Source organism: Onychomys torridus, chromosome 15, assembly GCF_903995425.1.
Source record: "Onychomys torridus chromosome 15, mOncTor1.1, whole genome shotgun sequence".
Taxonomy (NCBI): Eukaryota; Metazoa; Chordata; class Mammalia; order Rodentia; family Cricetidae; genus Onychomys; species Onychomys torridus.
In genome coordinates, this window is record NC_050457.1 from 31,949,950 (window position 1) to 31,975,115 (window position 25,166).

The 25,166-nt window shown below is 40.9% G+C and overlaps 1 protein-coding gene across 1 annotated transcript in view; it reads left to right on the forward strand.

Annotated features, from left to right (window-relative positions):
- The window catches only part of Depdc1b (DEP domain containing 1B), a 66,607-nt gene extending 50,122 nt beyond the window's left edge, over nucleotides 1-16,485 (forward strand). Inside the window, exons 7-11 of the mRNA XM_036206913.1 lie at nucleotides 386-526; nucleotides 8,927-9,093; nucleotides 10,939-11,115; nucleotides 13,130-13,315; nucleotides 15,527-16,485. Coding sequence (XP_036062806.1) covers nucleotides 386-526; nucleotides 8,927-9,093; nucleotides 10,939-11,115; nucleotides 13,130-13,315; nucleotides 15,527-15,688 — 833 coding nt within the window. The 3' untranslated portion in view covers nucleotides 15,689-16,485. The remainder of the gene's footprint in view (nucleotides 1-385; nucleotides 527-8,926; nucleotides 9,094-10,938; nucleotides 11,116-13,129; nucleotides 13,316-15,526) is intronic.
- Nucleotides 16,486-25,166: the final 8,681 nt, after the last annotated feature.

Here is a 25,166-nt window from a genome sequence, read left to right on the forward strand (position 1 = left end):
TCACAGAGATCCGCCTTGCTCTGCCTCTCTAGTGCTGGGATTAAAGGCGTGCGCCACCGCAGCCCGGCAACAAATTGTTATTTTATTAACTTTATTAAGACTAGGAAAATGTTGACTATTTCAAAGAAAATTATTTACATGAATAAAGTTTGCCTTGACATAAAAAGAGAAAAGCATGTTTTTCTTTTAAAATGGAGATACATTAATGCTCTTTGTTTTTATAATATATTCAATTAAACATTAATCATATTTGAGCAAAGGTATAAGTCATTTCCACATGAAACTTGTCAGTGTATCTTGAATATCTGTGCATACCACACATGTGGTCAGACTATGGTACTTAGAAGCAGCTGCCTCATTAATCATTCTCTGTCTTTTTTTAAAGGGCCCAACTGTTCAGACTGGAAGCAGCCGATGTACTTGGGATTTGAGAAAGATGTCTTTAAAACTATAGCGGATTACTATGGTCATCTGAAGGAACCACTGCTCACGTTCCATCTCTTTGATGCTTTCGTCAGTGTCCTAGGTGAATAGATAACCAGTGTATCTGCATATTGATAGTGTCAGTGTCCTAGGTGAACAGATAACCAGTGTATCTGCATATTGATAACGTTAGTGTCCTAGGTGAACATATGATCAATGGATCTGTATATTGATAGCGAATCTTCTGTCGCCACTGTCTTGAGAGTTCCAGTAGCAAAAGCTCAGAACGTCGTCTTTTCTTTTTGGAAATTTTTGAGAATTTCATACTTGAGTATTTTCTTTTTATTAGCATATATTAATTATATGGAGTAATAGGTCTCTTGAAGACATTTTCATACACGCATACAATGCGTTGTCCTTCCTTCTGTCTTCCCATTCCTGCTGCTTCTCATACCCCTCTGCTCTCACGTCTCTGTGGGTGTGACCCGAAGAGTTTCACTAGGTTCCCTTATCGAAGCCTTATCGAAGAGCTATTTATAGGATCACCACACCTTGTGGTTACACCCCTGAAGAAAAGGCTTCCCTATCCCCAGCCACCATGAATTGCCGACAGTTTCTCAGGGTGGAATGAGGACTCCTGACCTCCCCCCAGCCATCTTTAACTGCCTGTATAAATTTTTACCCATGATGCCATGTTGCTGTGCCCAATCATATGCGGGTGATTGTAGCTGCTGGGAGCTCACGAGGGCAATAGCCATGTCACACCTGGAAGACAGCACCACCCCCTTCCTCTGGCTCATATTCCTTCTTCCCCTTTCTGTGATGCTCCCTGAGCCATGGAGGGGGTGATAGGATGCCCCAGTTATGGTGGAACATCCAGTAGTCACTTACTCTGAGCACGTTGAGCAGCTGTAAGTCTTGGCAGTTACCATCATCCATGGAGAAAGAAGCTTCTCTGACCAAAGCTAATAGCAGTGCCCTAAGCATGCCTAGTCAGAAGGCAGATGATGGGTTTAACATTTACCAAAACAATAGTGGGAACTTCTCCACTGGTGTCATGGGCTTTTTTTTTAAAAAGCCAGGTTTGAAATACCAGGTATTAATTCCTTTCCATGGAGCAGGACTTCAAATCCAATCAGTAAGTGGTTAGTTACCTACATTAGCAATCACGCCAATGTTGCTCCAGTGCAGGGTCCACAGCTGAGTAAAACCGTTGGCCATGGTTTGCCCCCAGCGGCCTATATAGTACCTTCCTGCACAGTAAAAGCTAGCCATATAGGCATTTTCAAAATAAAAAGTGATTGATCGCTTAGTCCTTATGCAGAAAGAAGTAGAAGAACTTAGTTAACCTGATGGTAAAACCTAAATCAAAACCCAGCAGGTTTTATTTCTAAAAGAGGACCAGAATGTTGTATAAGACTATAAAACATTGTTTGTAGAGAAAAATGTAAATTTGACATTTACTCTTCATGATTAAATTAATTACTCTAGGTGACTTCATGAGCAGTCAGTGTTGGAGGTACATTGTCATTTAGAAGGTAATTTATTACCCGTTTTTATAGGACTATTTGATACTTGAAATATGCGGCATGAAAACAGTAACATTATTCAGGTACAACTTGTTTTTGTTCTTCGTATAGATTTATACCTTAGAATTTGCACCTTTATGGTAGAAAGAGAGAAAGTCCATTATTGCCATTGTTCCTTTCTTTCTGGAAATCAGATTTCTCTGTGGGCTGTAAGGATTTTTTTTCTTGTCAAAAATGCATGCTATGTAAATATCATCAGTTACATAGATGTGAAAGGAATTAGCATACTCTTGTTCCTCAGCATCCTGGGCATTAGCAATCTTTCCCCTCTCAGTTTGACTATGTTTATTTTTCTTTGCATCCCTTCCATAGCATCTGAGCGAAATGCCAGTCATGTTACCTGAACTCAGCAGTGTACTCTAGATTCATGTGTCTGTAGGTTCTCTGACAGTAACAAATACAGTCACTATAAATCATGAGTGTAATAGTAACTACATGGGTGTATGTATGTGATGTGATGTGTGTGTGTATGAGTGTTAGGTATGTGTGTGCACATGTTGAGATCAGAGGACAACTTTGTGCTGTTGGTTTTCTCTTTCCAGATTTATACAGGTTCCACAGCAAGTGCCTTACCCACTTAGCCACTTTGTCTTAGGAGTGATTCTTTTTCTACATATCACCACTGGGGATAAATGGAGGACTTATTTAGTTTATTCTAGGATTTTAAGAGCAATAAATCTTTTGGGCATTTTATTTAAGCCCAGTTGATCTTTTTATGGATGTTTTGGTTTTGATTTGATTTTTAGATAGTCACATGCAGACCCAGCTGGCCTCAAACTTACTATGTAGCTGAGGCTGGCCTTGGTCTCCTAACTCTCTTCTTCCCCTATATAAGTACTGGATTACACGTAATGTGCCACCAACACAGCTCTGTTATGCAGCCTTAAGACTGTTGAGTCATCTTGGTATTTTGTTTTCAGCTGCGTTTGATTGGGTCTTATGAACGTATGAATCTTGTGACTAATGATGAACTCTTGTTGCTATTGAGGATACTTGCTGACTAAATGAGTAGGTTCTCATTATCCTTACCTATTGCCACTAGCATTGTTAGACTAGATTCTAAAGACTGGATTGAAAAGTCATTTCTTATAGTTTCTTTTCATTTTCCATTTTTATAGTATTATGTGATAAAATTATTTGTTTTGGAAGCAGAGTGACTTGGAGCATTTTTTTAAAACACAAATTCCAATTTGAATCTGTTGTTTTTTAATATTATTTGTCCTTCACAATTATTCATTTTGAGCTGAACTAGGAGTTAAAACTGACTCCATTCCGAGTTGATACCAGAATTAGTTACCTCATAAAATATAAAGGGTTTGAGGTAGATAATGATGGGCATTAGGACATTTTTTGCTTTTAGCTATCAGCCAGAATAGACTATTGTCATAGTTGGGGTTTCTATTGCTGTGAAGAGACACTGTGACTGCAGCAACTCTCATAAAGAAAACAGTTAACTGAGGTGGTGGCTTATAGTTTCAGAGGTTCAGTCCATTATCATGATGGTGGAGAGCATGGTGGCAGGCAGACATGCTGCTGGAGAATTCGGCATCTTTGATTCACAGGTGAAGGAAGTGAACTAAGATAATGGGCAGTATCTTGAGCATATATGAGACCTCAAAGCCCGCTTCCACAGTGACACACTTCCTTCAACAAGACCACACCTACTCTAGCAAGGCCACACCTCCTAATACTGCCACTCCCATTCGGGGCATTTTCTTTCAATCCATCATGACTATTGGATGTGTCTGGTAAAATGTATTAACCTTCTCTATTATCCATCCTTCCAAAGTGAACATGCATGAGACATCTGCACTGGAAATCACTTTTTTTTTTTTTTAACTAAGCATCTTCCTGTAGTGGAAAAGAAAACCTAGACTGTGGAAGATTATAACTTGTTTACATGATTACAAAGAGTATCTAATGTAGTCTGTGGGTAAAAGGAAATATCTACATATGTCGGTTGAATTTCATAGCGTTGATTCACCTCATAAACATCTTGACTTTGATTGAAATAGGATGTTGCCTTGACTGAAATCACATGTTGCCTCATTTGAAGCAGGATCTTGTCTTTTAAAGTAAGTAATCAGTCTACTTTGTGTAGAAGTTGATCATTGTGCAGCGGTTTTCAATGGATATGATTGTCGCTTCAGCTTATAATCTTTTTTCTTGAGGTTCATACCGTGCCTTGATTAAACATGGTAGACCTCTTGACCAGAGCTGTGACCCTGAGAGCTGTTAGTTATTACTTATGCATGAAATTGGGCATCTGAAGTCCATTTTAATAGTTTTCAAAGAAAGGACACAGGTGTGGTGACTCATGCCCATAATCCCAGCACTTAGTTGAGACAGGAAGAGTGTACATTTGAGGCTACATAGCAAGACCCTGACTCAGGAATCAGACAACATTTAAAAAGTATGAGGAAGGGGATCAGAAAGAAAAAAAAAACTTATTTGACATGTTTGGAAATGTGAGACTTATTCTTTACCAATAGTTACAAAATATTCAGTTTGGTTCAGCCGTCTAACCAAGCCAACTGTCCACAGTTGTTCTTTAGTTTCCAAAATGAGTGTCAACCTTTACTCACACTCCACATTCCATGCCACAGTCCATTGACGGGTGTAGCTTTTGCTAATTTAGATATTGAGGGTGGATGAAGGTGGGAGTCAGGTGGTGTGTTTAGAAACCAAATGAGCCTACTCTTGGGTTGTCCTTATATAAATATCCATAAGTACCTCTAGTTTGAAGTATGTGTGTGTGTGTGTGTGTGTGTGTGTGTGATTTTTTTAAAAAGAAACTTGATTAATTTGCTTATTTTAAGAAACAGGAGATTCATATACAAATTTCTCCTTATGGCTTTGTACAAAGAAAAATGGAAGGATCTGGTAGTCTGGGGCTTGAGGTGTGGGTGGTACAAGTCGGTGCTGTATGAGTGCTTCCAGTAGAAGGAGGAAATGTTTGGAAACATGGACCTTAGCTTGCTGCTCTTCGCTTCTCAGGCTTTGAGCATGGCCACTCAGCTCCGGTTTCTTAATTACTCCATTTTAGCTATGGTGCCTGGTTTCCTTGCTAGTTAACTGGAAGGCTGAGAGGGTAGGTCACTCCTTGTTACTCATCACTTCCTTCTGACTTGAATCTTGAAAGTAGCCTTGTCATTCACTAGAGTTGTTATGCACTGGATCATCTGACTCAGTAGTCTGAGATGAGTATGTGTGTTTGTGCGCTCATGTGTGCACAAGCACACACCAGAGAGTTATGTAGGCTTATAGTGTAGAATATCCAAATGACTGGGTGTTGCTCACTGTTTGTTTGTTCCTGGTCAGGTGACTTGTAAAACAGTATGCCATCTTTACCTGCCCTTATGTTTCTCAGGCGACCTCAGGGTCCCTGTCCCTTCTTAGCTCTTTTCTCGGAGAGTGACTAGTTAGTATGCTGGCCCAGACAGAGGACTCTTGTTTCCCGGTACTTCATGGTCTTGGTGGTGACGTCATCTGTTTTCTGGGCTCAAATCTTGTGAATGGAGCTTTTGAAGATGCAGATGGGCCATGTTAGAGCTGTCTGTTCACCCTCAGATATCCCCAGTGATTGTTAAAATAAAGTGGAGTTAAGTACTGCCTAAAGGTAGCAATTTAGGGAAGTGTCTAGATTTTCCTTGGATGTAATCAAATGTGTAAGTTATTTATATCAGTGATCACTAAGACGATTGACAAAACTTTTGGGAAGAAAGTCCAAGATTCTTCCCATACCATTTCAGCAAATAAAGATAAAAATAGTTTAAAGTGCAATATGAAATATGGTTCATCTTTATCCAGTATTTGGATAAGTAAAGAACTTTCTGAGCCTAAAAGCCAAAGGGATTATTAAGTGCTATATTTGAGCTTCATGCAAGAAAGGACATCATCTTGAGCATGGGAGATCTGTTTTTGAATATTTCCCCATGGTAACCTGCTTGCCTTTCCTTAAAAATCTCCAAAGAATTATATTCTCTTGCTGTGTCTTTCTTTAAGGAAAAAATTCTTGCCAGTTGGTATGTACTTTAAATCCTTTTGGTTCAATATAATCTTTTTTCTTCTTTTTGTATGTTTTCAATAAAACTGAAACTTTGATCCCCCCTCCCTTTGAACAGACATGACTCTGTTGGCCTTTCTGGGACTTCCAGGCACTGCTAAGAGTTTTCATATTTCATTGCTTTCATATTTCATTTCATAATTTCATATGCCAATAGCCAAGGGGTTTTTCAAGAGAAACTAAGAGAAAGGATGTTTTCAGTAAATGATGTTAGAACAATGGGAAAAGGTGAGACTATTTTTTTTTTTTTACTACTAGTTCAAACTTTATATTAGAGTAGATCATAGACTCAAACATAATAAATCAAACTTGAATCCACCAGAAGAAAATGTAGGAGAGGATTATTGCAATCTTGGGTAGGCAAAGATATACATACAGAAAGCTTAAATAATAAAAATTCATAAAATTGACTTCATTCAAATTAGAATTGTCTCCTGTTTGGAATACTCCATCAGGGAATGTAGGAAAGGGGTCAGGGAGACTAGACTTGTGTGGTTTTTTTTTTTGTTGTTGTTGTTGTTGTTTTGTCTGTGAATGATAGATTGTCTTGCTATGGCCCCAAGTAATACTCACCCCCCAGCAATGTTGTGTAATTGTGTTGAGCCTCTGATGTCCCTCTCCACCAGAACAGTCAGCACTTTGAGGAACACTATGGCTCCTTTTCTTCTTCTTCCTGAAAACGTAAAAACTATTTTCCTACAGGTTTTTGGAGCTACTGTTCTCTGTGGCCACGTGACTATGTAGTAGTGGTCCAGAGCCTTTTAGTGGTCTCTGTCTTCTCCTTAGCACACATTGGTCAATGCTACCACCTCCCTTCCTGTGCTCTCAGTCCTGTGAGATCGGCTCTTAGAGTCCGTCTGTGACTGAGGTCCTGAGTACTTGCCGTTCTGTTTCTAGCTTACGCTATGTAACACCATAATCTCATTTCAGACTTGTTGTCTCATGTCTGCCATTCTAGAACTGGGAAGCTGAAGCGGGAGGAACGCTGTGGGTTTGAGAGCAGCCTGTCTTTTGTTCTAGAAGTTTCCGAATGTCAAGTCTCACATTGAAGGTTTATCCGTTTTGGGGTTGTATTTTGTGAGACTGGTAAGGAGGGAGTAGGGATCTAATTTCCCTCTTCTATCTGTGGGTAGTCTTCAGCACTGTTGGGATGGCTGTCCCCTGTGTGTCCTTACCACCTTCCTTGAAAAGCAGTTGATTGTAAGGGCATGGGTTTACTTCTGGGGTCTATTCTGTCCCTTTTGTTTGTCCTGTAGAGCTTTGTGTGTGTCTCTGTGTTGCTGGTGTCAACAGGGGCCAGAAGAGGGCATTGGATCCCCAGAGGCTGAAGTTGTGAGCTAGGATATGAACAAATATCTTCTAGAAGAGCAATAAGTGCTCTTGACCACTGAGCCATCTATCCACCCTTCGCATAGTATTTTGAAGTCAGGTAATGGGATGTTTCCAGCTGTGTGCAATTAAACACAGTTGTGTTGAAGAAAAAGTGGAGCACGTGGGCATACTTTTCTCAATACAGATCTTAGAGCGTTCAGATTTCCCCCATCAGTATAATGCAAATCATATGTCTGTCTGTCTGTCTGTCTGTCTGTCTGTCTCTCTCTCTCTGCCTCTGTTTCTCTCTCAAACAAAAGTACTTTTGTATCTCTCCCTCCCTTCTGTGTGTGTGTGTAGGAGAATGTAGGCATGTGTGGTGGGACATGTGTGGTCAGAAGGCAGCTTTTGGGTATTGGTTGTGCCCTTCCAGCTCATTTCTGAGGCAGTATGTCTGCTTGTCTGTGCTCCATCCTCCAGGCTAGCCAGCCTGTGAGCTTCTGGGCAGTTCCTTTCCTTCCATCTTGCTGTAGGCAAGCTTATAGATGTGCAACAGCATCCAGCTTTTTACAATGATTCCAGGGATCAAACTCAGGGCATCAGGTTTGTCTGGCCAGCCTTTTTACCTGCTGAACCACTTCTCTGGTCCCAGCTATTTATTACTGTAAATGGTTTTTATTGTGTTTAGTTATGGTCCTTCGTGTTTTTGTTTTTGTTTCTTTTTGAAGATTAATTAAAAAAAATTTAAAAAAATTATTTATTTTTATTTTATGTGCATTGGCATTTTCTCCTGCTGGTATGTCTGCATGAGGGTGTCAGATCCTCTGGAACAGGAGCTAGAAACAGTTGTGAACTGCCCTGTGGGCATCGGGAATTCAACCTGGGTCCTCTGGAAGAGCAGCCAGTGCCCCCAACCTTTTAGCCATCTCCCCAGCCCCTCGTTCTGGTCCTTCTATCCCTAATTTGTTCAGGATTTTTATTATGAAAGGGCGTTGAATTTATTAAAAGCCTTTTCTGCAGCAGTCTAGATGGCCATGGTTGTCCTCGTGTTAATATGACATTTTATGTAATGGACTCTTGGTCATCATAGGTTTTAGAGTCAGGTTTTGGTGCTGGATGGACTGCTCCTGGTTTCAGGGGCAGAGTTCTATGAACTTGTTCTGTGTATGTGGTTGTTGCTGGGAGGGGAATGTCTGTTTGTCTCCCATCTCATCCGTGTTTAACGCTTCCCATTTTCTATGCCGACTTGCAAGTCACAGTGCATGTATATTGTACACCTTGCCAGGTATAATTGAGTAGGTGAAAACTTTTTTTTTTTTTTTTTTAATTTTTCGAGATAGGATTTTTCTTTGTAACAGTCCTAGCTGTCCTGGAACTTGGTTTGTACACCAGGCTGGCCTTGAACTCACAGAGATCCGCCTGCATCTACCTCCCACATTGGAAAACATTTTGTATTATTTTAACTGTAAAAATGTGAGGAAGACGGGCCAGTCAAGTAGGCTGTGTTCTAAAAGATGAAACTTCCTTTTTGAATCAGGTTTGCTGCAGAAAGAGAAAATGGCAGTCGAAGCATTTCAGATTTGCTGTCTCCTTCTGCCTCCTGAGAACAGGAGGAAGTTACAGCTGTTGATGAGGATGATGGCGAGGATCTGCTTAAACAAAGAGATGCCACCACTGTGTGATGGCTTTGGCACCCGCACTCTGGTAGGTTGACCGTTAACATCTACTGTGACCTACGTTTTCAGTTGGAAATGCACCCGAATCCCTGTTCTGAGTGGCCAGGGGAGGGCAGGAGGGAGGCTTGCTGGAAGAGCGCGGCCCGCTGTCCACCCAGACTTTGTTTGCTTTTGGTCTAAGGACCTTGAAGAACACAGTGCAAAGTGAAGAGGGAGTAGAGAACAGGCTCTCCCTCGAGAGATGGCTGCAATGTCCTCACTTATAAATGGCTGCCTACAGTCCACGCGAAGACTGCTAAGGTGGGCGGACAGCGTAGGAAAACCACATTCTCTTGTTCCTGCACAGGAGACATTGAGGAGTCTTTGTGATTGTAACAAGTGAGAGAGACAGCATGGGCAATGGTAGACGCAGCAGAGGTAGTAGATTCAAGCAGGCATGAGAACACCCAGCTGGGCTAGACCACATGGAAGGAGAGGGAGATTTGTTTTTTAATTGACAGTTTCATGCATTTGTGGATTGGTGTGCTCTTGTGATATATGGACTCACTGTAGAAATACTTAATTAAAACTATTAATATGTCTATCACATCACTTACTACTTTTCTAGCTGTTTTGACACGTTCCGTGTGTTGTTATTAGTAGCTATGGCTGTGGTGCCGTGGAGAGATTCCTACAACTCTCTCCTAATTGGAACTTCGTAAGCATTAGCCAGCGTCTCCCTCCACGCTTCTTCCTGCCACTGGCCCCTGCCGATTGCACTCCACTTCTCTCAGTTTTCCTCAAAGAGTCTTGTAGAGAGGTAGAGAGATTGTTTCTTTAATCCCACGTGTGTCCTCCTCATGCTCTTGAAATTGCTGCTCAGTTTCTGGGGATCACCCGGTCCAGCTTTAGAGCAGCATGCACTGCCCACTGGGGTGACTCTTGACCCCTTCTCGGATTAAAGGGACCTTTCTGAAAAGTCAAAGAAAACTTGTACCTCTCCCTTATAACAACACACACACACACATACACACACACACACACACACACACACACACACACACACACAAATTTTAAACATGATTTCAAAGCATTCTTAAATCTACTGAAATTTATTATTTCCAAGCAAAAATTTCTGCCTCTCTTTACATCTGTAAAAATGAAGATAAAGTGACACAGTGTTGATGAAAGCTGGTCTTAATACAACTAATAAACAGCACCACGTGACTTTAGGTTTGTAGGATTTGATGTGAGATGGTTGGCAATGAAATTAGAAGGAAAAGGAAAAAGAGGTTAATCCAGAGCATAGAATTGAAGGAAGTAATGATATGAACCCCATGGAAACTGTATTGTTTATTATTAGTTACATATTTATATTTCCGGTTACCATAAAAAGTCTTGTCACTTGATACATGGCTTCTTTGTTTAAGGCCAGTTCTCAAGTGTGTATCTTAAAGTGTAGAGAAACTAAGTTAGCCAGGGAAAGATGCCAGTTGAGGAACACAGTCACGACAAGCAGTGGAACTAGGGTATTGTTTGGCCAAGTGGTTACAAGCACCCTGAACTTTGAAGTGCTAAATTCATGTAATTTTCAGAATATATGTGCATATGTATAGGTATGTATGCATGCAAATGCATATGCATATAAACCCTTGTATAAATTGGAGTTTCTGCAATTTTCAGACAAGCTTCTCCCTGCTAAGTCTCTTAAGGGGAGATTGCCATATGAGTTGGCCAAGTGACTTGGTGCCTGGTAGGATGTGCACCTTGTCAGTGGGCCCCTTCTCCCCAACCCTTCACATGTGTCTTTTGCAAACTAACTGGCACGCAGTTTAGAGAAGGCTACAAGGCCGCAGATTTCTGCTATTTTTACCCTCTCTGCCTTTTGTTTTAGATGGTTCAGACATTTTCCCGGTGCATCTTGTGTTCTAAGGATGAGGTAGACTTAGATGAGTTGCTGGCTGCTCGGTTGGTGACATTTCTGATGGACAATTACCAGGAGATTCTCAAAGTTCCTTCGGCCCTGCAGACCTCCATAGAAGAGCGTGTGGCTCATCTGCGAAGAGTCCAGGTAAAGATGAGACATTGTCAGTTCTATAGGATTGACAGTAAGGAGCCAAGTAAGTGTGCCAGCCTCCTCTGACATCTGTAGTAAGGATTAAGTGAATTGGTGTGAGCAAAGTGCTTACAATAGGTCTTGGCACGTACTAAATACTGCATGAGTCTGCTGTTACCATGGATAACCGTGGGATACATATTTGCTTTATTATATCAATCACTGCTATATGGGTATCAACCTAATACATTGAACAAGTTTCGAAGTATAGATTATACATACAGAAAACCAACAGAGTTAAAATATATATATATATATATATATATTCTTTTTCTTCTCTCTCTTTCTCCTTTCTCCATCCTTTGCCTTGTCTCATTTATTTTTAGTAACTCAGTTTTTCTTACTTAGTAATACAACAGAACATTATCTCCTAGCTTCAAAAATCCTTGATTGACACTTGTACCAAAAGCACCCTCTGCAGGTAAAGAGTGTTTGAATTAATGGTGTGTCCTTTTCTTTGCCCTGCCTCCTTATTGGGTAAATGAAATAATAGTACTGTGCTTCAGCTTTGCCCCATTCTCTTTTTTTCCTTTTCTGTAAAATTGGAATGAAAGTTAATATTTTGTCTGGCTAGTACATACAGAAAGCGTTTGCAGTAATGTTTTAATGTTTGCCACGTAGCAAACCCCTGTTGAGGCTATTGTTATTATTAGTATGTATTTAATGTCATTATTGATAACATCTGTATTTCATAATAGGAATGTATACATAATGAAGTGTGATGCTCTTGGTTTTAAATTTTTTAATTTTTAGTTTTAGTTTACTTTATGTTTTTAAGACAGAGTCTCATACTGAAGACCAAGGTGACCTGAAATTCATTATTGATCCAGGCTGGCCTTAAATTTGGGGACAATCTTCCTGCCTCAGCTTCTGAGCCTTGGGATTAATAGACATGAGCTACCATATCCAGCTCTGGTTGATATTTAGATTATCTTTTTTATTTCTCTCTGTTTTGCAAGTAATGTATTAGTAAATATTTTTATATCTAGATTTTAGGGGAGGGAGTGGATCTACAACTATTTTCCAAGAGTAAATTCTTAAGTACATCATTGCTGGGTCAAAGACCTTAAATATATTTTAAGTATTGACAGCATATTGCCAATTTTCCTTTTAGTTTGATTGTTTCAATTTAATTTATGTCCATGGCATAAGAAAATAAGTGTTCATTTCACCTTTGCCTCCGCTCTAGATATAATTGCTATGTATATGTGCATGTAATATATATATATATATATATGTGTGTGTGTGTGTGTGTGTGTGTGTGTGTGTGTGTGTATTATATATGTATGCACGCACACACATGCCCTTGCCATTTGCATTGGTAAGACACATACTCTTACTAGTGTTTTAGTTTACAATGTTTTTCTCCTGATATTTTTATGACTTGGACTTTGAAGAGTAAAATGAAATGCTTCCTCCTGTCTTTACAAGGAAGGGTTAGAGCAGGAGCTGTGGCTTTGTGTGCTCACATATGTAGCAGGCAGGTCACAGTAGCTTAGCTTGTGAGCCCTGTGCTCTTGAGGATCCAGCGTAGGCTATGGTGATTAACCTGCCCGCCGAAGAGCTTGCTCTTATAAAGGCGGAAATGTGCTATGACGGAATCAAATCAGTGATGACTTGACTCCTGGAGATCAGGCTCAGGTCTCTAGGCTCTTCTAGAAAGTGTCTCTACCTACTTACTCATCAGCCCCTGATTTCTGTTTAAATCCCAATATTATTGAAGGGCACATACAGGAGTTCTTTGTTGTTTATTGAGTTTGTTTTGTTTTTTAGAATGGGTCTCAAGTTTAGCAAAATAAAACCATCTCGTATTTTAAATGTAAGACTGTAGCTTTAAATGTTATTCTTTTGAAAGCATGAAAACCTTCTCTGTTTCAATATGGCTCCTTAAGCAAACTGAAGAAATTATCCCACTCCTACCAGGAGACATGCTGGTTTTGATTTAATCTAATCCTGTGCTTTGCTTCAGATAAAATACCCAGGAGCTGATATGGATATCACATTGTCTGCACCTTCATTCTGCCGTCAAATCAGTCCTGAGGAATTTGAATACCAAAGGGCTTACGGCTCTCAGGAGCCCCTGGCAGCCTTGCTGGAAGAGGTCATAGCAGATGCCAAACTCTCCAACAAGGAGAAGAAGAAGAAGCTGAAGCAGGTGACGAAGCTGGTCTTCAGGCAGTGCCTTGCTCTCTGTTCTGAGTTGTTTCTTCCTTTTACTCTCTTTTAATGGGCTCCATGTGGATCTCATAAGGGCATACGAGTTCCTCATTAGGTTCTGCATTGCAGAAATTGGAGTGACTGGTACACTGCAGTCATTTTCCGAGTTCTGTCGTGTTTTACATTATTGAGTACTTCTCTTGTAGGCTTAGGTTCTAATATTTGTTATTTGTTTTGCTACCTGACATGATATGAATCAGCCAAACAGTTACTTCAAAGAAACTGACTATAAGGAAACTATTTAATATGTGTGCATATGTGTGTGTGTGCCCATGTGTGTTGGTGTGTGTATGTGGTGTGCCCACATGTGGTGGTGGTGGTGGTGGTGGTGGTGTGTGTGTGTGTGTGTGTGTGTGTGTGTGTGGTGCATGCATGTAGAGGTCAGGACACCTGTTAGGAGTCAGTTTTCTGGTGCATCTCAGTGTTCAGCCTCTGCAAAGGCACCTCTACCCACTGAACCACCTTGCAGAAACTGTTATTTTTAGGTAGGCAATATCAGTGTGGTTTCTTGTCTTGGACCACACTAAGTGTTCCAACCAGCCAAACGCAGTTCCTCTTGAGTGAGGCAACACAGCAAGGGTCCTAGAGAACAGTTTTCATTCAGAAAAGGTGCACTGCGTCACTTCACTGCATCATCATCATTTCACTGCATTATCACTTCACTGCACCATCGCTCACTGCATCACTTCACTGCATCACTTCACTGCATCATCGCTCACTGCATCACTTCACTGCATCATCATCATTTCACTGCATTATCACTTCACTGCATCATCGCTCACTGCATCACTTCACTGCATCATCATCATTTCACTGCATTATCACTTCACTGCACCATCGCTCACTGCATCACTTCACTGCATCATCATCATTTCACTGCATTATCACTTCACTGCACCATCGCTCACTGCATCACTTCACTGCATCACTTCACTGCATCATCGCTCGCTGCATCTGCATCACTTCACTGCATCATCACTGCATCGCTCGCTGCATCTGCATCACTTCACCACATCATCACTCACTGCATCATCATCACTGCATCGCTTCACTGCATCATCATCATCACTTCACTGCATCACTTCACCACATCACTGATAGAAGAAACTTAAGGGGTGGGGAAGGTTTCATTGGCTCCAAACATCAGAAGGCAGGTAAGGGATGATGGAGCAGTTTGGGGTATGGCCCCAGGAGCATGTGTAGGGGCTGTTCATGTCACCGTGGGCCAGAGAGCATCCATGGGAATGGGTAGGGCAAGAGACCTGCAGGGACCTTCCAGTGATTCACTTCCTCCAGCCAGGCTTGGCCCCCCAGTTTTCAGGACCTCCCAAAGTCATGCCCCAGGTGGGAACCACGTATTCAAAGCATGGCCCTTGGAGGACATTGCCCATGCCTGCCTTGCGTGCACTTGGCCATCCTTCAAGACTGCTCTTCATGCAGGTGGATGGTATTTAATTCTCTTTTTGATTGTTTTTTATTTTTTCAGACAGAGTCTCACTCTGTAGCCCAGGCCAGCCTTGACCTAGCCATCCCCTTACCTCTGTCTGCGGGGTGCTGGCATTAGAAGCAGTTCCTCGCCACTCTTGGCTTTTGTACTTTGCAGGAATCAGCTGTGCAGTACACAGTTTACACAGGATTATAACCTGAATATCGACGTTTTGGGCTCCATTCTCATTTTCCTTCTGCTAATGTTGGAGAAGTGTTGAGTGGTGAATATTGAAGGAAGAATACATTACCTTCCTTTAAATATTCCATGGAAAATACCATGTTCTTTCTTCTCTTTGTTGGGTAGAAGCTGGCCACACTGATTTGGAGAAGGAGAGGGATTGGAAAAATGGTTGGGCCAGACTTTTCTAATTGTGTAGAACAAAGTTATTTCAATTCAGACTTACTTGTGACTGGTATTCACAGTGAGGTCTAGATAGAGTTGACATTGTGATCATTTTGAGGGATTTGATTACAAGGACAATTTCATCTGAATACTGGATCAAAGGGAAAGATGAGGCAGAGCTGTGGGCACCAGCATCAAATAATTTAACAAAAGTAAAGGAAAGCAGAGATCAAGAACTCTTACACATTTGATTGTACAATTTTTGTGGCTCTTTTGTGTCTTTTTTTTTTTTTTTACTCATGTTGGACTTCTGTTTAGTTTCAGAAATCTTACCCTGAAGTCTACCAGGAGCGATTTCCTACACCAGAAAGTGAAGCACTTCTCTTTCCTGAAAAACCCAAGCCCAAACCACAGCTGTTCATGTGGGCGCTGAGGAGGCCTTTCCAGCCATTTCAGAGAACGAGAAGTTTCCGGATGTGATTCAGTGACGGAGCTTTAGCGACCTCAGTGGTAGAGACAGTTTTGAGTCAGTTGAGGTATAAACTACTGAAATATGGAGTTTCAGAGAATCCATCAGATTATTTGACTCTTAAAATGTTGAGCCGTTGTCAGTATTTTTATAAATCTCAATGCTGTTTTTAGAGATGTACAAATCAGTGAATGATTATAAACCAGTTGTGTAGTAGTGGTGTAACAGGCTTGGTTTGTTACAGAATCTAATGGTAAAGTGTTCCCCTCCTTCCGTTTGTTGTTTTCCATAGTGTGTAAAGTTCTTGTGTGTGCTTTCTAGTCACTGACACCTCTGTGAAACCCAAGCCTAAGAATGCTGTACATACTTGAATAGGAACAACACTGGGTGCTGTTACTGTGGTGGCGTTGATGTGGTTGCCAATTGTGACTTTGTCTGTGTAAATCCCATTTTCTTGTTGTTGTTGTTCTTGTGCAAAAGTCCCTAATGTCTCTCACTGTGATGGCTGGGCTGCTTCTTGCAGATTTCCAGTTGCTGTGGGAGTCACTAGCACTGGCTCTTTGGTTGCCCATATTATCAGTCCGCATACGCCTAGGTGTGGAGCAGATTTGCATCTGCTCACAGTCATGTAATTCAAGTCTTAGCTAAAGATGGAAGGTGGAGCTGATGAATTCTTTGGGTTCCCTGTAAATCTAAATTAAATCTCTGTTTGGTTTTATGAAAGGTATAAATGGGTAAGATGAAATTAGTTCCTTTATGAATGTATTTTTTCAGCTTGTTCATCCTTTTGAAAGTAAATGAAATGTAAATAAATACTGAGTTTTTTTTAAATACTATGCCTACTGTTTTTCTTTCTTTTTTAATATTATGCCTAGTGTTTTTCTTTCTTTCTTTCTTTCTTTATTTTTTTTTAAGGTAAGTTATGGAGCCTCCTCAAATGCCTTTGTCAATATTTTCACATCACTCTGTGTATCAGAAAGTGAGTGAGGTTTTTTTGTATTGGTTTCAAGAGAGTGCCCCGCTCCATGTCTGTCTCTCTGACTGTCTCTGTCTCTCCCTCCTTTCCCCTCCTTCACTTTCTCCCTCCTCCTCTTCTCCCTTCTCCTTCGTTTTCCTGCAAAGTAGTGGAGCATCTGCAATACTTGAGAGAGTAATTACCTGAACTGGTTTTGTTCTCTTCCCCTTGAGATCCCCTGTTTTCCTGTGGCAGAGTATTTTCTGTGGTCAGCAGAGATTTGCCCACGTAAAAAGGGAGAAGTGTCCCTGTTGGTGTGAGTACTGTTCCAAATGTTTAATAGGAAGATGATTTTCAGACTTTCAGCCTTCTTAGACATTTTGTTGAAGCAAAGTATAGTTCTGCATTCTGCTCCGTTTTGCCCCTTGGTGGAGAAGCCCTTTGTCTGCTGCTTCTGGAAGTGTATGACCACTTCCTTCCCTTTCTGTCTAAGGCTCACTTCCTGAAACGTGTACAGTTCTTAGGTAAGCACCATAAACTAAGTCTACAACTGATGCCAGGTAGCAACAATTTCCCTAAGTGATTATTCCAGTGAACACATGCATTGTTGGTGTGTGAGAGTTTCTTTTCCTTAGCGTTGCCACCAAAGCTTGCCTTGTGGGGTTTGAATTGTCAATGTGTAGGTAAGTACTGGTGTCTGGTTATGGTTTCACTCCGATTTTAATATAGCTAGATATTTTCCCCCTGTATTTTTAGCTTTTACATTTTTGTAAAAATCTTAACTACTTATCATTTATATAAGTATCCATAGTATAATTTAGATTACTGAACCTATAAATCAGTTTGGTGACTACTACTATATTTATAATTGTGCTCGTTGGGTTTGTCAGCTGGATATAATATAGACTTACCTGGGAAGAGGGAACTTCAGTTGAGGATTTGTCCAACAAATTTTCTTGTGGGGGCATTGTCTTAATTGACAATTGATGTGGGAGGGCCCAGCCCACTGTAGGTGCCCCCTCCCCAGCAGGTAGTTGTATAAGAAAGCAAATAGAGCAAGCCACAGAGAGAAAGAAAGCCAGTAAGCAGCATGCCGCTGTGGTCTCTGTGTCAGTTCCTGCCTTGAGTTCCTGCCTTGACTTCCCTTCCTGGTAGAGTGTTCCCAGGAGTGTAAGTGAGTGAACCTTTTCCTCCCTGAGCTGTTTTTGTCCTGGTGTTTATCATAGTAGCAAAGACATGAAATGACACTGATACAAAGAGTCACGAGCCCTCCATCAATTCTTGATAGATGAAAATGTTTCATTTTTTTAAATAAGATGCATGTGTTTTGTTTGTAAGTATTTCATACTTTGAAAAATGTTAGTATGAACATTTGTTCTGATTCTGTTATAAATGTCTTGAAGCTTTCTTCCTTTTGTATGGATTACAAAGCTGAGTTTTGTTTGCTGACTGTTGTGATTGGTGACCTTGCTGTACTTTCTTACTAATTTTAAATATTTAGTGTGACGCCTTTGATTTTCTACATTTCCTACGTATCAGCCAACAATGACTTTTTGGCTTTCTTTTCTGTATCTGAACTATTCCAGTAGTCCTTATTTTTTGATACTTAATTTTGAAAACAATTATATTTGTTTGTGTGTGTGTGTGTGTGTGTGTGTGTGTGTGTGTGTATGTGTGTGCGCGCGCGCATTCCGTGCATGTAGATCAGAGTATAGCTTGTGGGAATCAGTGCTGTCTTTCCAGGGGCTTGGGGATTGAAGAACTCAGGTTGGGAGTAGCACCTGTACTTGCTAAGCCTTTGCTCTGGCCATTCTTGATATTTAATGTAGAGAGCTGCGTGTAGCCGCACCCTAAAGGTGGTGCTGGCTTCCACCCTCTGCCTTCCCGATGGCAAACACTCTCTGTGGTAAACAGCTCCTTATTTGGGTATGGCTGGATTCGTGTGCTGCTGGCATATGCGTGAACCTGTGGACAGTGCCCACGTGGCTGCCTGGGGTTGGTAGCCCAGACCTACTTAGGTGCTGGGAGAGGCTTGCCCCAGGGGAGAGACAACGCAACTAACCAAGGGTCCTGATTAAACTGTATTAAGAAGAATCCCGGTGTTGCATCATCCTTGCTGGTCGAGGCGGGCACGACAATTTAATGCTCCATGTAATCTCCTTTCCTTGAATATGGGAACTGTTGCTTCTTGTGAACATTAGGTCTCAAACCCGGGACAAATGGCTAGCTGAGTTGCCTGTTTAACGCGTCAAAGTGGTCCTGGCTGCCAGGTTCTCCCAGCATCCCTCAGTCCTTACCTGTTACAGGGTGTGTCTGGAATAATCTGCCTCTTACCCTAAATTTCTCCAGCCCAGGGGCTGGGCTGTCCTTCCCACAGCTGACCTTCCCTATATAATCCAGCCATTTTGGTTACCTGCTTTTCTTGGGTCTAATCCTCCTGGCCTCTGGCTCTCCCTTCTCCACTCCCTGCTTTCCTCACATTGTCTGACTCAGGGTTGTGTTCATTCTGGACTCTCCCAGATGTCCCTGCCTCTGGCTGTGCTCTCCCTTTTATCTACAGTAAACTTCCTCCACCATACCTAGGTGCTGTCATGTCCTTCCTTTTTTCTCTTTGTTTCTTCTGCTTTTTTGTTTGTTTTTTCATTCAGTCAACAGCCAGTGGAGACAGGAGAACTGGCAATAGCTTTTGAGCACTCCTGGAAGTGGGTCCCACCTTAGTTCAGCTTGAGGTGACTAGCCCCAGCTGATGCTCTGCCTTGGTGTCTTTGAAAACATCTGAGCCAACAGGCCTCAACTAAGCTGGGTTTTCAGTCACACAGAAACTATTACATAAACACTCATAGTTTTTTAATAAATAATTTACAGTGTAATTTTTGCTGCAGTAATTGAGATGATACACTGTTTAAATTCTGTCTCTTTCTGCCCTTCTTCCCCCTCCCTGGCTTGAAATGATGATGTCCCGCAGCTCTGGAGACCCTCATATAGTGCTGAACAGAGGTAACAAGCTGTCACTATTCTTGATTTTACAGGGAAAACTTTCAGGATACTTTAGAGTATTTGTATATTCCTTTTTATCATGGAAAATGAAGTTATTTTCCTTTAATTTTTATTACTTTTTTGTGTATTTAAGTTACTAGGATATACACAAGTGTATTGCCAGGTGTGCATCCTTGTGGAGGCCATAGGAATCCATGAGTTGTCCTGCTCTATCGCCCTCCACTTGGTTCCCTTGAGGCGGGGTCTCTCACTGAACCTGGAGTTAGGCTGGAGGCAAACAAGCCCTAGGAATCCTCCTGTCTCTCTCCCACAGCACTGAGGTTACAAGCAAGCACAGCTTTTGATATGGGTTGTGGGATCTAAACCTGGTTCCTCAAGACTGTGAAGAAGAAAGAGGTCTTCTCTAACCCATCTCTCCAGCCACATGAATTTAATTTCTGTTACATATGAGAGAAATTGTAGTAATTGATTTCTAATATGAATCCAACATTGAATTGGGTGAAAAGTGGTATATATTCAAGTCACAATGTATTATACTAAATTTAGTGTTATGTATATACTAAATACTAAAATTTTAATGCATGTCTAGATTCTGTTGCTGATGTGTGGTGGGTTGTATGTGTGTGTGTGTGTGTGTGTGTGTGTGTGTGTGTGTGTGTGTGTGTGTGTGACAGTATCTTGCTATGTAGCTAAGGCTAGCCTTGAGTTTGAGACCCTCTTGCCTTTATGTTAGTTTTGTTATGTAAATATTTTAACTCTTCCATGTTTCATCACAGCTATCACTCAAAACTCTAAGATAGAAGTAACATAGTGCTCCCTTATAAACACTGGAGTCCTCTTAGAAACACTGGAGTCCCCTTATAGATACTGGAGTCCCCTTAGAAACACTGAATCCCCTTAGGAACACTGTAGTCTCCTTAGAAACACTGAATCCCCTTAGGAACACTGGAGTCCCCTTAGGAACACTGGAGTCTCCTTAGAAACACTGAATCCCCTTAGGAACACTGGAGTCCCCTTAGGAACACTGGAGTCTCCTTAGAAACACTGGAGTCCCCTTATCTTTCTCCTCTCTCTCTCTCTCTCTCTCTCTCTCTCTCTCTCTCTCTCTCTGATTGATATTATTTGCTTTTATTTCTAGATCTTCTTTTCCTTTTGTGTCACTATGAAAACAAGTGGGTTTTGTTGTGACATCTTCATCCATGTACGTCATTCTCCTTTGATCTTATTTCCTCTCCCTCCTCATCCTCATTTTCCCTCTCCTGCTGTCCCTTCCTCGCCTTAAACTGCCCCCGCTTTCATGACTTAGATTTCATTTCTTTCTTTTGTTCCCTGACTCCTGTTTAGACTTCCTCCCTTTTCTACTTTTGTGTTTTACACACACACACCTATGTTCTGCATATGAGAAAACACCCTTTTTATCTTTCAGAGTCCTCTTTCACTTAATATTATAGTCTCCACTTTCATCTATTCTCCTTTTCTTTCTTTCTTTCCTTTCTTTTTTTTTTTTTTTTTTTCCAAGACAGAGTTTCTTTGTAGTCTTGGCTGTCTTGGAACTTACTCTGTAGAATTCAATGTCGTTTGTTTTTGCTCTTTTTTCGGGGGGGGGGGCACCACCCAGCTCCCAAATAAATCACATACGGAGGCTTAGTCTTAATTATGAATAGCTGCTTTAGCTTGGCTTAGTCTCTTGTCAGCTTTTCCTAACCTAAATTAACCCATTGTCTCTTGCCTCTGGGCTTTTCCCATCCTCTAACTTCTGTAAATCTTACTCTTACTCCATGGCTTGGTGTGTAGCTGGGTGGCTGGAACTCCTCCTCCTTCTCTGGCTACTTCCTTCTCTTCTCCCAGATTTCTCCTTCTATATATTCTCTCTGCCTGCCAGCTCTGCCTAGCCTTTCTCCTGCTTTGCTATTGGCCATTCTGATCTTTATTAGACCATCAGGTGTTTTAGACAGGCGCAGTAACACAGCTTCACAGAGTTAAACAAATGCAATGTAAACAAAAGTAATACACCTTAAAATAATATTCTACAATGGTGCAATAAAATTCCACTGTAAATATACACACCACATTTTCTTTATATGTTGAAAGACATCTAGGCCAGTTCTGTACCCTACCTATTGTGAGTATAATAGTAGTAAACATGGATGCACAAGTATCTGCATTGTTTGCTGACTTAGAATCCTCTGGGGCCTGTGTTGGAGTGCTACATCTGAAGCATGTAGTGGTTCCTTAGTTTTCTCTGGGACCTGCAACACCAATACTCAAAGTGGCAGGCATGATAGCATCAGTTTACATTCCCACCCACTGCGCTCACAAGTTTCTATTCCTCCACAGCCGCCCCTCATTAGCATTGCTGCATTGGCTCCTTTGAATGTTTACAGGTTATTGGGTTTCACCCTTTGAGAAGTGTGTCTTCAGTTTATCAGTCCATTTTTTTTTTTTAATTAGATGATTTGACTTTTGGTATTTAATCTTTGTGGTTCTTTAAAGATCCTAGCCATTTTTTCCCAATTGAATGTTGTCTTGTTCAGCTTTCCATTGCTGTAGTAGAACACCGTGATCCAAAGCAACTTGGAGAGGAAAGGGTTTGTTTCCTTACACTTCCTTACAGTCCATCATCAAAGGAAGTCAAGGCAGGATTATTTGATTTTTTTTAAGGGAGGAATCTTAATTTTATTTTTAATATGTTGAGCACCAATCAGTGGATATAAACACAAGAGTGAAATCATTTGCCTTGAGATATTTAATCATGGGGCATGTGAGCAGCAACAGTGATTGTAGAGATATCAGTTTAGGAGGATGGTAGAACTGTGGCATATCAAAACCATTGGCGAATATACCCACTGCACTGTGTGATCAGAATATATGAAACACATAGTGACAGGCACATGCAACCATTGTAATACACATAACATGGCATAACATGGCTCATGAGATCAGAGGATGTGGGGCATTCTGAACTCTGTACCAGCACACACCCCATCACAATTCCTGAGGCCTGGTTTGTGAGGTCAGAAGGGCTACCACTCCTAGCTCATCCAGCATCACTGAGCTATCCCAGCTACAATCCACCACTATGGGTCTCTACACCTCAGCTCAAACCACACAGATGAGCCAAGTACAACCAAGCACCAGTCCCAACACTCCCTGAACACAAAGAACACAAAGATAACAAACACTAAACCAACAAGTTTGGCCCTTTGGGATTGGTCATTTTGGGAGGAAATAATGTTGTCCTGGGTTTTTCATGTTACTTCTGTTTTTGTCATGGGATTATTTGATTTTTGAAGAGCAAAGATGCCATCTGCAATAGGTTGCCGATACATTTATTAGTTCAGCAGAGTAAGAAGTATTCATGGACTTTTATTTTTTAAAGATTTATTTAATTTATTTATTTATTCATTTATTTATTTGTATACAGTGTTCTGTCTGCAGGCCAGAAGAGGGCACCAGATCTCATTACAGATGGTTTTGAGCCACCATGTGGTTGCTGGGAATTGAACTCAGGACCTTTGGAAGAACAGCTAGTGCTCTTAACCTCTGAGCCGTCTCTCCAGCCCATATTCATGGACTTTTAGGTTGCAGTGTTTGCTAACGTCACATTCTGTCTCCCAGTTCAAGGAAAGAAAATGGGAATGATGGGATGCTAAGCCAATCAAATGGCACTTAGGTTGTATAGTGCATATCTGTTTTGTTACATAAATGTCACCATTTTCTAACGAACCTAAGATTTCGTTTAAAATCCCCACAATAATATTGCAGATTCCACTTTGGAGATTGTTGAGCAAATTGTTTGTTTCAACTGATTGTCTTGAGAAAATTGTGCTCTCCATCAAGTGTTACCACCTGGGCATTTTTCCAAAACAAAAACAGCTTTGGTTAGTTCTCTTCAGCTCACAGCTTGTCTCTTGGCTTTTCTGCTCCAGTGAGGAAATGGACAGCATTTAGAACTTTTTCTTAAGAATGGAAGGACGGTTTCTCCCTTCCTCCATCCATCACCAGCTACAGACGGCTGCCAGCATTCCTCTCCAGTCATAACAAGAAAGTCTTCTGGAGTGGTATGTACTACTGCTCTATGTTTAGCAAAACAAATAAAGCTTTATTTAAAAAAAGATTGTTTTCATGGAAGTAAGTAAACTGCAATTGGTATCTTGAATTGAACTGTTTTTATTTTGAATGCTGTAGACAAATCCAACATGGGAATGTAGAGGCCTTTTACTCACTGTTTCCACAAGGGACTCATACGTGACCTTTGAAGAGGCATGGTGAGAAAAAACTCAGTGTTAACTTATTAAGACAGTAAGACAGTTGGCTGCTGAAAATAATTGTATAGGGTAGCACACTGACTCCCTGACATCTCATAGTTCTATAGCTGTGGATCCAGCATCTATGCGCCTGTATTTGAAGTTCAGATCTGTTAGACCTAGCAGCTAGTAAAAGCTCAAAGTCAAACGGTTGGCAGAGATTTTAAAGCTTAGACTCGTGAGTCTGAAAGCTACATCACCTGAGATCTTAATGATGAGAGTCACCGAGGAAGCCTAGCATATGACATCAGCTTTCTTGCTGATGCTTATTGATTGATTGTATAATTAAATAAATGAAACCTGGGTTTCTGCTTGAACATTTATTCTTTTTTTAAATTTTTAATTTTTTTGTGCATACAGAATTCTTTTATTTAACTTAACCTATGTGGTACTTTAACAACTAGAAAAAAGCAGAGTAATAGAAACTCAAATGGCCTTGGCTTCAGCCATTCAAAATAGACAAAGTATCTTATTTCATAATGTAAAGAATCTTGAGTATGTCACAGTAACAGGAATAAATTCTTATGACAGAATATACAAAAACAATAAATTTTCTCATTTACTGTTTTAAAAATATAAACGGTTTTTTTAAAGGAATAATTTATACACAGAAAGTTATGTTATGTAACAAACTGGCCATAGTATTATCTTTTGTTCCATTCTGCCTTCTGACTCTTTTTATAAATCCCAGAGGTAGACAGACTCTGGCAAACCTTTCCCTCAACCTCACTGGCTTAGGAAACAGACAGGTGATGCTACCAGACAGGTATCTGTTCCACCTGTGTACATGTCTGCACAATGTCCAACATCCATGAGAAACTGAAAAGAAAATCCAACCCAACCCAACCCAACCCACCAATAAATCCTAGACCTTTTTCCTGTAAAGCTAGACATTTCCAGACATTTTCAACAACGGTATCTTCTGGAACTGTAGAGACATGGCCAACAATGCACTGGGAGCCAAGGGACATGGATTTTTAACTCTTAAAAAAATTGAGGGACAGGGAGACACGTTGTGGTTTTTGTTAAGAGTTTGTTCTGTATTGGAAACATGTACCTTCAGCATTTGGCCTTAAATACAAGTAGGCACAGCCTTTACTGGAATCTGAGGTGCATGTCAATGGCCTGAGCATCAGAATTGTGTGTGTGATTGCTGTGAAGCTGTTCTGTGTTCTGAAGACCTCCCATCTCTATGGCATTGCAGAAGTAGGACGAAAACCAGATGCCACC